We start from the raw sequence: 15382 nt of genomic DNA, 5'->3' as shown, positions 1-15382 counted from the left end.
TAACTAAAGTCTTTCTATGTGATTCAATTTACCTCAACACAGATTTGGTCGCAAAATTAGGCAGCTAGAATCACTGTCACTTTAATTGTATTACAACATGATTATGTAAATGTTAACAAATTATTAGATTATTATTCTCGTTTGAGTTTTCGTAGAATTTCTCTACGTTGTCAAAGTATCTTTATTTCAATTGTGAAATCGATTATTTATTTATTTCGAATTGTTGTTTTATATTTTCTGTTGCATTCGATTTTATTATTTAGATATAATTATACTATATATATTATCGTTACTAATTTATTAGTTAGTAATTGCTTAAACTAAATTTATTTCTAAGTTTTTTCCTCTAAATATAAATTATATTGACAGGCCCGTTGACAGAGTTTGTAGTGGCCCTATTTTCTGATTCGAGGTTAATGGTTCGATTCCGACCTGAGTCTGGGTTGTGATATTTGTATCTATTTATATATGTATTATATCCATTTATGTTTATTAAAAAAAATAGTTATACCAGTCGGCTATTACCTTATAGGCACAAACATTAATTTGCTTAACGTAGAAACAGACGATCCTGTGTGTAAGTTATAACATATTTATACATATATACATTTTTATATAGTCAGTATATCTAACTTTTATTTACGATGTCTCATTTCACGTTCGAGATAGTAATATGTGTGTTTTATAAGAAAAACTAACACAGCTGTAATCTCTAGATCCTAACACTTAATTAAAGGAGCCTTCGCCCAGCGGCATATTAACAGGATGTTCGCGTTCAAGGTGCGCATACAAATTTCATGTAATAAAAGAATATACGAGAAGACTCACAAGATACATACAAGATACTTGCAAAGAAATGGGTAAACTTTATTAAATTAAAATTACCTTTTAATGTTAACGTTACGATTATTATATTTAAAAAATGCCGCGTTGGCATCGGTCACAGCCATGGACTGTACCTGTTGCGCTGGCGGTTGCGGGTTCAATCCCCGCACATGACAAACATTGTATTAGTCATACAGGTTTTTGCCGTGATTTAAGTGTTTATGAGGTACTTGTGGGTCTCCCCACCGTGCCTCGGAGAGCACGTTAAGTCGCCGGTCCCGGTTGTTATCATGTACACCTGATAGCGATCATTGCTCATAGTAGAGAATATATCCGCCAACCCGCATTGGAGCAGCGTGGTGGATTAAGCTTTGATCCTTCTCCTAGATGGGGAAAGAGGCCTATACCCAGTAGTGGGATATTACAGGCTTAATCAGTCATCAAATGAGTCTTATTTGTATGTCTAACTACATATCAATTACAATTTTCTTAAAATAGACATATTTTTCTATGGTTCGAACGAGTCAAAAGATACTATTTCAAGTTTATTTAAGTTATAAATTAGTATACCTTGGAACAACATCGCTGCCCTGTTGCATGAATGATCCAAGTGAAAACCAGATAGAATTGCAAATACTGAAATCGTTGTGCAAGATTATCTGGAAAAAAAACGAGTGTAATGTTTGTTTTAATGTTAATTTAAGTCGCTCATCATAAAAATGGCGCATCAATATTATTATTTATTTATTTAGTAATAATAATTACTTACATATTTTCTGTAAATAAATAAATAATTAATACCGCTAATTTATAAGTGCTTGTAAATGGAATAGGTACTACAAAATTTAAAGATAAAATTCATTATTACTAGATTATGTTTCTATAGATGACGATGGGATTACGGAAAATATGGATATAGTTTATAGAACTCACAACAGCAAGGCATTTAAGATTTTCCTTTCGATGTAAACCTTTATATTTGTACAAATGGTTAATGAGTCGTTCAAAGTATGAAGTAGTACCGGTTTCCTTTAATATAGTCTATAATTAGCACGACATGTATATATTCCTCCTTTACCTCATTAGTGTTGCTTATTGGCTGTTCCAAATGGGTGTCCGTGATAGAGACAGATCGCCACTCGTGCGGTGAAAACCTTGACACCAGGAACAGCACAATGCTCACAGCAAAGAAGCTAAATAGTACGCAGAGCTAAAACAAGATTATAATAAGAATAATATCAATAATAATAATATTATTTGATAAAATGATAATTTATAAAACAATACAATTGGCATATCTTTTTACTTTGACTAAAACTAAGATAGCGGGAACTGTCCTGCTCGAAACTTGAAGCAGTCCGACTGGTTATGTACCTTGACATTACGGAAGATCACAGCTAAATAATAATGCGTTTAAGCAGTATTGTGTTTATTGGTGACTAAGGTGATCAGATCTCCTTTGGGAATATTTCTGGTATTGCAGGCGTCAATACTACTGTGTACTGTGTGTACTGTGTGGTTACGGTACTAAAGAATATAGCCACCCCCTCTCTTCCCGTGGGTGTCGTAAGAGGCGACTAAGGGATAACACAGTTCCGCTACCACCTTGGAACTTAAAAAGCCGACCGGTGGCGGGATAACCATCCAACTGCTGGCTTTGAAATACACAGGCCGAAGACGGGCAGCAGCGTCTTCGGTGCGACAAAGCCAGCCCTGCGGTCACCAACCCTCCTGCCCAGCGTGGTGACTATGGGCAAAACACATGAGCTCACGTTGTTTTTGGCGTAAACTTGTGGAGGCCTATGTCCAGCAGTGGACTGTATGGGCTGTAATGATGATGATGAGGCGTCAATAAGCTGCAGTAGTCGCTTACCATCATGAAACCTGTACGCTTGTTTGCCGATCTAGTCTTGTCGCTTATGAAGCTTAATAAGCTTTATCTAATACAAAATAGTAGTGTAGTGACAAAACTTAGTGCTTATTTACTATATTTATATTAGTGGTAAGAACACCACAAATGCGTTGTGTACATTTTTTTACAAATTTCCGAGTTTTTGTCACATTGAGTTCTCAAATTAATACGTTTTTTTCTGTACTTCTAATCGTTAAAAATTAAAAAATATAATATTTCATATCGAATGAACCGGAAGTAAGTTTAAGCGCAGCTACCTCCTTTGACCTACAATACAAATATTACATAATGTATTTAATGGTATCTGAAAACATAAGCACTTACTTCTGAAGCTCGAAAAGGATCAGCTTTTTTTTCAATCAAATGTAGAGCAAAATACCCCTTTTGATCTGTATACGGTTATATTCAATTATTGTTCATCGTATTTAATTTTTAGCATAGAATACTTTATTTATGCTAAATTACTATAAGTACTTAGACATTACCCTTATAAAGTAAAACCGAAAACAGTAGTAAATGTCTTCTTTTTTTTCATCATAAAGTTAGTACTTATCTTTTGTTAATATGTTATTACGATTGTTACCATGTCTAATATGTTACTTAATAAACTTTTCATATCTTGTAAGTAATATGGCAATAATACGTAACATTAATATCAATATTACAAGTTAATGCTCAAGTTTAAGCACTATGAGAGTCTATTTATTGTTAAACAACAATATTAAATCTTAGTGCTGTGTAATAAATACTCTTAAATGAAGATTATATTAATAACACGGTAGGTTATAGTGATCTAATAAACCTGAGAACCTCACTAGTTAACTAATCTTGAACTTAAGCTATTATGATTACGTAGCTAGACTTTATAGTATTGAAATTTGATGTAAGATTTCGAATATATATTTTTTATTTTTCCCCTTAGTAGTAAATACTTATTTCATTAAGGTATGCTTATTAAATATTTGATAAAGACATAAAACAACGAAACGCTGTAATGAGTAACAATAAAAGTTTTATATGTATTAATATTTTAATTAGGATTTGTTACTAAACACAGTATATAAGAATCTAGTTTTTTTTATTGAGATTTTGAAAGAAGGCTTTTGATTATTCATGTGATCACGTGATCACAATAGCGAGATATTTTATTTAGATAATCTGCCTTGATTCCTTCATTACAATTTATTCTATGTTTGATTCCAGTAAAGACAAAATAACAGTCTAAAAGTACAAAATAAAAGTATTGATATCTTAGCACAATGATAAATAAAATTAAAGAATCTGATCAAAACGTAACAGATTATCAGCAAAAAACGCATTATATTTATAGAAGTCACGGTATGTTTAATTTCTGTCAATAAATATTTTGTATATACCAATTTATTCAATTAATGTTTAAGATAATTTTCCATTGAAGTATTATGGAACAATGGAATAATTTTATTTCTAGCGATACAACTGGTTTCAACCTAAATAAAAATAAACGAAACATGCAAGAAGAAATATTTACTAACGATCCCACCATATTATTGTGTAGTCAAACTACTTATTAAAAAAAAAAGGTTTTGAAATCTAAATTTAAGAATTGGTATATCCACTATCCAGCCCTCATGTAACGAAGACAAAAAAATATCCCCAATGATAATCCAAAATGTGCGTACATACATTTTGGCGATTATACGACAAAACTACTATACACGTACAGCGTAACGCGTCCGTACATTAGTGTACGTACGCCAGCACGAACCTGCTAATACCTTACGATCGCTGCAGTACGTATCATAAATCAACGAACAACTAAGCAGTACAGTTCAGTTGCCCAAGAACTGTCATAAACATAATACGTACTCGCTTTTATCGGAAAATGTTTGGATACGCTTCGGGCGGGTCGTTATGTAAATTGAGATGTAACTTTTGCTTAGTAATGTTTCGTTTTTAAAACTAACTGTCGCACGTGGATTTACTCAATAGCACTTGATATTTGAAAAATGAACATGCTCGCACTAGAAACCGTTGTCCAGTTTATTCTATTACGTCATTCGATGTGAGCTTAAATAGTTTTTATGGAAGAATAAAAGTATGAGCTTAGAAAAAATAACGTATAATAAAGAAACACAAGAATTAGAATCACAATGGATTTATTTTAAAATTTATATTGTTCTTCAAAAATAATAACCTAAGAATTGCTAGCTTTAAATTAAATGTACTTTGTAAATAAAGATTTCGTACATTTTTTTTTAATTTTAAAGACAGTTGATAAATATCAAATTTATGATAATTTGGTCAAATATTTTACTATATTTTACCTTAAAGATACAAGAATAAAAGAGATAAAGAAGCAAAAAAGAGAGAAAAAACAAATCACAACCTTATATAAATCTGAGCGAATTTAGGAGAAACATACTTTTGAATAATAAGAAAGAAACGGGAGACGATCAAAGCCTGTTCCTTCGTACTTCTCCTTAACTCAGCTACATTTCTTTAAGTTAGATAAATGAATTGATTACGCTTATTATGGAATTTCACGACAGATAAAAACTTAATTACAGAAAATTAGCAATTTGATCAGCGCAAATCTTTAGTATTAGCGGCAATGATTGGCACATAGTCTTCTTAGCTTCTAAGCCTACCCATTTAGTTTAACTACACTATTTGATTTTAAGCTATCATTTTTGTATGGTAACATGTTAATAATAAAATATACCGTAATAAATATTTTATAGCTTGTTGTACTTTTTAAAAATGTAGTTAAAAAAACGTTTAATATTATCATAGATTAAAAAAGTAAACTCACCCATATCTCTTTAGAGAGAGGTCGTAGAAAACTAAAGGTTCCTGATAATTGTTTGGGCTGTTTGGTGTGCTTGATCGGTGTTTCTATCGATAGGAATGGTTCGCTAAAGTCTACAGCATTCTCCCTTTCAGCAGTTATTGCAAGAGGCGCTATGGCAAAATCAGCTTCCTGTGGAAAAGTGCAAATCTTAGTACCTATAAAGAAACACAAAAAATATAGGAATGTTTTACACAATTGTGTACAAGTGTACCTCAAGATAACTTAAGTATCTAACTTGTAATAATTCGGTTCAATAGTTCAAAATTTATTGCTTAGAAAATTTTATTACAATGTTGTTAGTAAAAATAAAAATAGGTAAAAAAACTTTTTAAGTTAAACGGTTTTATGTTAAACATACATTGCAATGTTTAAGATAAATGTACTAAAAACCAAAAAATAATAAAATAGATACAGTCGTGGGAATTATAAACATATGCATAGACTAGACTAAAATAAAACCGTGGGGCACGTCAATTGTCTACAATCGTTGATTAAAATGTTTGTTTTGTAATGTTACACTATAATTAGGCAGTTGTTCAACCGACAACGATGGACGTGTGATAAGTAGGGCTAGAATGTGGAAACAAGCTAGCAAGCTCGATTATAAGCGAGTTTTAGGGTTTCATAGTGGTGAGCGAGTAGTACTTTTATCATATGTTTTGTCAATTAAAGACAAACTACGAGCAGTGAAACGATTCCTCGCCAGCCAGCAGTGTGAATGTCCAACGATAAACTAGTTGAAACATCTCTTTTATTTACATGGAGTGTATAACTATTGGAATTTCCATGAGCAAGAAAATAGTAAGTAATTTCCTCACCGTCTGCGGGCCAACTGCCTATTTTAACGACGAATTAAACGATTCTTCTATCGCACATTAAGTCGATAATTTGTAGACAATTGACGTGCCCCACGGTTTTATTTTAGTCTAGTCTATGCATATGTTTATAATTCCCACGACTGTATCTATTTTATTATTTTTTGGTTTTTAGTACATTTATCTTAAACATTGCAATGTATGTTTAACATAAAACCGTTTAACTTAAAAAGTTTTTTTACCTATTTTTATTTTCTAGTTTTTAGTTTTTATTTCGCATTCTGTTTAATTCATTTAGTGCTTCATTATTGCAAGGCCCATCTTAAATATTGAGGTTGTATAGTGCACTGTATTCTTCTTGTCAAGCCCTTTTATTTGATACCCATATTGGTGGGATTGATAAAAAATTGTTATCAGACATTTGGTAGCGGCGGCCAGCTTAGATTTCAATTTTGCATAGTAAATTGTATTCTACTTGTTGAGACCTTTCATTTGATACCCATGTTGATGGGATTGATAAAACCTAAGTTATCCGCCATTTTGTAGAGGCCGCCATCTTGGATTTTAATTTTATATAGTACATTGATTATACTGGTTGAGCACTTTCATTTGATACCCATATTGATGGGATCGATAAAACCTACGTTATCCGCCATTTTGTAGCGGCCGCCATCTTGTATTTCAATTTTTTATAGTATATTGTATTCTGCTTGTTGAGCCCTTTCATTTGATACCCATATTGATGGGATTGATAAAACCTACGTTATCCGCCATTTTGTAGCGGCCGCCATCTTGGATTTCAATTTTTTATAGTATATTGTATTCTGCTTGTTGAGCCCTTTCATTTGATACCCATATTGATGGGATTAATAAAACATAAATTATCCGCCATTTTGTAGCGGCGGCCATCTTGAATTTATAATGATAATGAATAAACATAATTGTATTGTCACCAAAATCCAAAGTGTATACAAAATTTCAGATTAATCGGTTGACAGGAAGAGGGTGAAATTTGAATTACTAAATTTGACCCAAGAATAAAAAATAAAACAAACGGGGTGAGCTAAATAAAACCGTTTAAAAAATGTATTTTATCAAAGACTTTTTAATATTATCTGAACAGATATATACTTTTATAATGTTTATCAATATTCATAAAACAAAGATTTGGTCAAACCGTAGACTACACCAATAGCGATGAATCTATGACTTCTCTCAATCATTGTGCTTCACTTCGTTCTTGAACGATATTTTGAAATTATATTATAATCGATTTAAAAAGGTAAGTCAAAACACATTTTACGAAATCTCATTCAAAACGAAAGTAGGATTTTTCAAAAGAAAAGTAATATAATTCAGATAAAAGATACACAGAAATAATGACAAATTTCATTATTATACCCACATTAAACCACCCTTTCTAAACTTACATAATATACCATTTATATGGATAAATTTATACGATTACTAGCTACCCGGATAGGCTTCGTTCTGTCAAAAGTGAATAGCAAAAATTTATTATTACTAATGGTCCCCTAGAGATCGAAATTCGACCATAATTAAAAATTGAAATTAAAAAAAACCAAAAAAAAAAATGAAGAAAAGATCTTTTTTTAAAAATTACCATTTGACTATAGACTTTGACAATCAACAAAAGAGTATATAATATGTGTGTGTGTGTGTCAAATAGATGGTAGTGTGTGTAATGTTTTTTTTTTTTTTTTTTTTTTTTATTTTTGTTAAAACAAATTGTAGTTTAAAAAAAATCTAAAAAACCACACTACACGTAGAAAATATTTTTTTATTACAGAGAGTTTATATTACAATAGTATAAGATCGAACAATCAATCATAATTAATTACTTCAAAATAAAATTATAATAAAATTTAAGTTCGCTATAACCGCTATAATATAAGGTTATATATAAGGTTCGCTTAAACCGTAAGTTAAAACTATCATATCGAAAATTTCGCTCGAGCGGGTGTATCGTTCCATAGCTTAATTGGCTAGAGCGCCGACACGGTACGTCGGAGACGCGGGTTCGAACCCCGCTGGAGCGGTCAATTTTTGATATGATATTCAAAAATGTTTAAAATTTAAGTTATTAAGAAAATTATTCAATTCAGAGTAAAAAACGTGGGGTGCATTTTACTATATTTTCATAACTTTTTACTTTGTTTTTATAACACTCCGTACATAGATAGTGGAATAATTGTTACATTTAATATATCAAGCACCCTAAAACCACAAAGATTCCATTACATACATACAACCCAAGCTAATAAAAGCGTGGTAAAAAATGTTAGCATTCTGTGCTCCTTCTCTATATAAACTATAAGTGTACAAAATTTCATAATCCTCCGTCTGCGCAATTTTCGTAAAAAGGGGTACAAAGTTTTTGCTTCACGTATTAATATATCGTTTTTTTTTTTTTTTTTTTTTTTTTTTTATTAAAACCTTCCGTGGGCCTTAAGAAACATACGAAAAAATAAATTAGCCGATTCATTCGAGCCATTCTCGAGTTATGCGCTTAGCAACATTCATTTTTATTTATAACTAGCTGACCCGGCGAACTTCGTATCGCCTAACACAAACTTTATCGTATGGTATTAAAGTTCAAATTGACTTTTAAGTATTATCACAAATCTTTTGTATGGGAGTATAGAAGTGTTGTTTTTAGACTTTTTCAGGAAATTTAAATTTTTTTTTTTAGAATTTTTCTCTCCGTAAGAACCATCCTCGTACTTCAAGGAATATTTTAAAAAAAGAATTAGCGAAATCGGTCCAACCGTTCTCGAGTTTTGCGCTTAGCAACACATTCAGCGACTCATTTTTATATTATAGATATATATATTTATATAAAATAAACTTAACATTCCAAGTCAGAATAATATCTCGAGTTCAGAATAATGTTATTTCCATAGCAGATAGCACAGCTTCCTATTACCGGTGTTCATTAATCATCTCTAATAGCTGTGATATCTGTTAACACTTTGGCTATTAATTAGTCCAGACTTTGTGTTTGTTCATCGCCCTTGTTGTTGCGATAAGGATTTCAGAGTAAATATTGTTATAATACTTAATAGAACAAGATTTAGTAGCAATTTGGGCTACATTATATCTAGAATAATTAATATGTGACTAAGTTAATTTCACCATTCATTTTCAACTTAAACTTGGAGGAACTATTTGTATGTAAAAAGTGTTTTATATGATATGTTTTAAAATATTACAAAAACATATGTATACTAATATTATGAAATCGAGTTATTATACATATCGGCACCTGTGTTGTCGTAGGCAATTAGCAAGAGATTTATAAACAACAGATGCACCGATCACGCCACTTAGCACGTCGTCGTTCGATATTCACCTACCCTCACTCATTCTATTATTCGAGTCATTCTAACATGTACAAAACGTCCAAAGCAACGGCTAAGGCAGTCTTAGCTCTGGCTTGGCACGGCGCATTAATTGTATCCTGCTAGTAGTTTTCAACAATTAATTTGTGCAAACGAATTAATTATTACATATTATATTACGATCTATAATTTGACGAGGCAGGGCGGATAACTCGAGCAGTGAAGGCAAGGGTTGATGTACATCTCAAAGGAGGCCACCTTAAGCCTACACCTAGGTCGCAAGTCCTAGGAACTGCTCTGAGTTTCTCCCTCTGCTATACGATGGACCCGGCACCCACACGGTAATTCTATCGTATGCTAAAAAGTTACTCTCCCCTCTATTAACTATAACTATCTTGTGTTACCTTACATTGTTATTAACTGGTGTGACCTCCTCTTTCCTACATATACATACTGTTGGCTACCTAGCATTTATTACTTATTTATTTAAATTATTTATTGTACAATAAATACACTAATACAAGTGTGTGCAAAAGGCCGGATTAACGCTAATGCATTTTCTACCAGCCAACCTTGGTACGTGCAAGAAAGTATATTGTGTAGGTGTACAATGAAAAGTAATATATAATATAATAATTACTATTATTTTTTGATATATCATTATATATCAAATAATATAATATATTTAATTAAATAAAATTGGAGTGTCTGTTTGTAATATTAAAATAACCGCTTTGTACTAAATGCATATGGATATACACACGGTGCATGTACCAAAATAACATTTTTTAAAAATTTTGTCTGTCTGTCTGTCTGTCTATTTCTTCCGGTTAATCTCCGAAACAGCTGGAGCGATTTCGACGGGACTTTTATTGGCAGATAGCTGATGTAGTAAGGAGTAACATAGGGTACTTTTATTTTAGAAAGTTATTTATTTTATAACTCTGCGAACTGAACAGTACTTTACTACTTTTTTGTTAAATTCCACGTAGACGAAGCACTTGAAGACGTCGCGGGCACAGCTATAATATTATCGTAGTATAAAATGTAATTAAATATAAAAAGTGATTAAATAACGTTACTCTAGCTCAATCATTGTGGCCAATATTCTCCTTATTAAGGAGATATATATTTACGGAGATTTTGAAGTAGTGCTTAGAGAACGCTTTGCTGAAGATTTTCGATGTAATGGGAATATCAACAAAAGATTTTCAGTGGAGCGCAGTGGCTTATCGTGAGCGTCGGCTGTATATATACTCGTATAATTTTTTTTATTTTATTTATTTATACTTTATTGCACACCACAACTACATTTTAAACAATAAAAACATATATAAACATTTGCAGACTGTGAAGTACAATGGGCGGACTTATGGCTATTTAGCCATTTCTTCCAGACAACCCAATTAAAGGAAGGATATATTAACTATTAGTATTTAATTTATAAAATATTATAATATATACTAGCTGGACCCCGCGATTTCACCCACGTTGATTTGAGGAAAAAATAGCCTTCCTTCTTCTTAAACTATACCTAACCATTCTTTTTAAATAGTTGAAATTTTTTAGTTGTGGATGCCTATAGAACAAGCAATTATCTATAAAATGATATATAATTTATGTGAAGTAATAGTGAGTTTTTTTTAAAAGGTAGGCAAACATCTTAACCTTAGCGTATTAATATATACGATATTTATTAAACAAGCATATCCACACTACACCCGTAGTATACGGCGGATTGACATAGCTGTATAGCTGATTGAATGCACGTATCTTCTTGGACGCACTCATAGATACTTTTGCTGCGCTGATGAGGTACGATCACATATTGCTGCTTGGTGCTTTTAACATAAATATTTTGGGTAAAGACAGTCCGCTAACTCAAATGTTATACGAATTTTTAAAAGTAACTAACGTGCGACAATATTTGAATTCCCCTACACATTTTATCAGTCACAGTGAGACTCTGATTGACCTTATATGTTCTTATGCACAGCCGATAGGAGTACGAGTGGATTACGTGTATTCATTTAGTGATTTTGCTATAGTATCCTGTGAAGTTTGTGTCCGTGTCTAAAAGGTATAAACGATAAAGAACTTTGTGAGTTAATGACTATCATAAAGTGGCCTAATGCGTAGTTGACAGAAGGTGTTAATTACGTGACATCAGATCTTAATGGCAGGACACTACAAGTATTTAATATATTAGCATCATTAAAACTACGCCTGTGTTTACTACAAAACGTCTATAAATAATAACATGAAAAACTTCTCACATTTATGGAAAAAATCTAAAGCGCTATATAGCATTAAAAACTAAAAAATGCCGTATTTTGTCACCAAGTTTTAGAGACGCCAAAAAAATCCACAGCTACTTTTTAGATGTACCAGGCAGGCAAGTGGCTTCTGTTTCTGATATGACATATTTTCAGTCACATTGTAACTTTACAAATACATTTAAAATTTCTACTATTGATAGTGACACTGTTTTGAGAACGATAAAGGGTCTGAAATCAAATGCTAAGAATGCGATGGATTTTTTTGGACATGTTGATAATATCCCTTCCATGGTCTGTAAGCCAAATTTAACAGGAATAACACAAATCATAAGAATAGTGCAATATTTCAACGAATCGTCTTCGAACGAAAGTAACAATAATACAAAGTAAAACAGCAACAAACACATTAATCTCTAAAAGTAAATTAAATCCGAATGTAGCTGCTTCCGAACCGAAAAATATCGATACTGTAGTTTTAAATAAATTAAGTGAAGTAGATAAAAGCTGTGTCGCGACTACTTCTGTAAAAGCAAAAGAAATTGATGAAGTAAAACAATTTAACATTGCTAAGAATGTTGATGACATGAAAATAATGAATAAAGCTGATAATGCTATTACTAATTTTAGTCGTATTGACATATCGAGACATACAGATGCTGAAAGACAGGAAATGATAGCAAAATTAAAAGAAAAAATTTGCATTACTTCCAACGAAAAGTGTGGTAAATTAAAACGTGAATGCAATTTAGCTATTGCTACCTTAGTGAAGTTGCATTGTGCGTCACAAACGAATGATCTCAATAGCCCTAAGTTAACAAGTCCGGAGTATTTTGACAAAGATTGTCAGATCAGAAAAAAATTAAGTGACAGTGAAGTACCAGAAAATGTCTTTTATTTAGATATAGCTCTTAATAACCCTGACAATACGACATATAGCTCTGTAGTTTATTAGAGATTCCAACCGTTAGTTGATAAGAATACGGCTGAACCAAATAAAATGAAAAATGAAGAAACAGAATATAGGACACAAATGTCGAAGAGTTTTATTGCGAGGAATTTACAAAGCAAAGCAAGTCAAATTAACGCTCCCGTTCTCCTTTCTCACCTAGATATATCCATTCCCAGTAGATTGTCTAGACACAAGAAGTACACACTATTCGCTAAAAGATTCTCACAATCAAATCTGGGGAGATATTATGCTCCTCTCAACAGAATGTTGAGTAACTACAACAGTGTCCCTAACTCACACAGAAGGAGCGGGCAGCATAATGGTCATTCTAGTTCATCGGGCAAACGTTGCAAATCAACCACACTAGACATTTTCTACAACGCATTAACCCAATTCAAAGAATTGCTATCCCTGATATTAAATTTTCTGTTCTATATTGTGTTTTTTAATTATTATTATTTTAAACATTTTTGAATCGAATTGAAATCGTAGATATTATTTTTTTTTAGATTTTGTAATTTGTATTTTTGCTCTGATTCACGCTGTCTTAAATATATGAAATTTCAATGTCCTTTATCCTTTGTTAATTTTTTGATAATTTGAATGGTTTATCATCGTTTAATATTTTTAACAATTTTTGATAATCCAAGTGTTATTGAATTGACATTCCATTTAATAATAATTAATTACTTTTATATTAATCGGAATTTTGCTATTATTATTATTTACTAGCTGACCCGGCGAACTTCGTATCGCCTAACACAAACCTTATCGTATGGTATTAAAGTTCAAATTGACTTTTAAGTATTATCACAAATCTTTTGTATGGGAGTATAGAAACGTGTTGTTTTTAGACTTTTTCAGGAAATTTAAATTTTTTTTTTTAGAATTTTTCTCTCCGTAAGAACCATCCTCGTACTTCAAGGAATATTTTAAAAAAAGAATTAGCGAAATCGGTCCAACCGTTCTCGAGTTTTGCGCTTAGCAACACATTCAGCGATTCATTTTTATATTATAGATTATTAATTTCAGACCAGATGATCCATTATAATTGTTGTTAGTAATTGTTTTTTAAAAATTGTGTCTCGTTTGGTAATTGTCTCTTGTGAAATTTTTGTTTTGTTTTGTTAATTTATTACTGTCCTTACTTTTAAATATTATAAGTATAAAATAAATTGATCGCTCAAGTGCATGCAGTTTGGAACTGTAATTGAGGATACACTCGGCCGAGTAACTGAACTTTTGTCTCCTAACATTGTATTTCTTTTTGGTGCAACAAATACATTCTAATATTATAGGAACTTAGGCATAAATTACGGTAAAAAATAGAAGTTTTTGTGCGAAGTCTCCTGGCGTTTTGATAGTATATTTTAAGTGTTAAGTTTAGTGTTATTTTTGATACTAAGTGTTTGTGTTATTAAAAAAGTGTTAATGTTAAGAACCTGTACAATAAAGTAAACCTGTGATTTACTATAACTGTAAAATTATTATGTTCTGCGTAATGCTTTGTAAATAAATAAATAAAAGAACATACTCACATTTACTTACAGTAGTAGATCATTCCTACATAGATCTTAACTTATCATGGCATATATGAAGTATATAAAATAATGCGATATTTCTAGAATATTACAGCAGCTATTAGTTTTTCTGCAAGCATAAGTAAACTTGGTAGATATTTATAGAGTTGAAAACCTTTAAGATTATATGCAAGATATGTGCATTGGAATTAAAGTGACTAAGAAACAGCAAACACACTATACGCCATAAAGGGTTGAAGTTTTAGTTTTCCCGGATATTAAATCCTCGGTTCGAGTTAAAACAAACGGGCAGCTGAGGCTCAAAGACGTTGTTTTCTTTGACTTGCATACAATAAACGACTCTACAGCTACGTCATGAAAATTTGATTAAATGGTTATAAAAGGTTTCATTGGTTACAAGTTGAAAGTTTTCCATAATTTCCTGTAATAACCGGCTAAGATCTTGTATTCTGTTCCGTGTCTTGTGGTTTTCCATCTTTTTGTTATTTTATTTTATTAGTCTTTAAAAAGTTTTTTCAAAATTTTTAGAGTATTTTGTTTAGAAGTGGTGACAAATCGCACTGCTTGAACCCGTACAAGCAATACAGTACTACCATGGCTTTACTTTTAGCCTTATTAACTCTACTACTTATTGATCGTTAAGAAATTACTAGTAATTTGAAAATTACTTTTTAATTTTCTTGGGAGTAGAATCCTATATCGAGTTGTAATATGCTGACTGATTCAGAATACTTATCAAACGTTACTAGTATATTAATAACAATGGCGCTGGGCTGTATCCACAATAGACTGAGCTATGCTGTATCGACGCGCTAATTTACTTATGACTTCAAAGTACAACACGCTATCTAAACAACTACGAAATC

General features: G+C 31.6%; 1 protein-coding gene across 1 annotated transcript in view; it reads right to left on the bottom strand.

Annotated features, from left to right (window-relative positions):
* Positions 1-15382, bottom strand: part of LOC123668895 (glutamate receptor 1-like) — a 194637-nt gene that overhangs the window by 13517 nt on the left and 165738 nt on the right. The window contains exons 11-13 of the mRNA XM_045602587.1: positions 5532-5699; positions 1904-2035; positions 1396-1484 (exon numbers count right to left, since the gene is read on the bottom strand). Of these exons, the coding sequence (XP_045458543.1) occupies positions 1396-1484; positions 1904-2035; positions 5532-5699 (389 nt within the window). The remainder of the gene's footprint in view (positions 1-1395; positions 1485-1903; positions 2036-5531; positions 5700-15382) is intronic.

This window comes from Melitaea cinxia, chromosome Z (genome assembly GCF_905220565.1).
Source record: "Melitaea cinxia chromosome Z, ilMelCinx1.1, whole genome shotgun sequence".
Lineage (NCBI taxonomy): Eukaryota > Metazoa > Arthropoda > Insecta > Lepidoptera > Nymphalidae > Melitaea > Melitaea cinxia.
The sequence above is the reverse complement of the archived record's forward strand: the minus strand, read 5'-3'. Positions and strand labels throughout refer to the sequence as shown.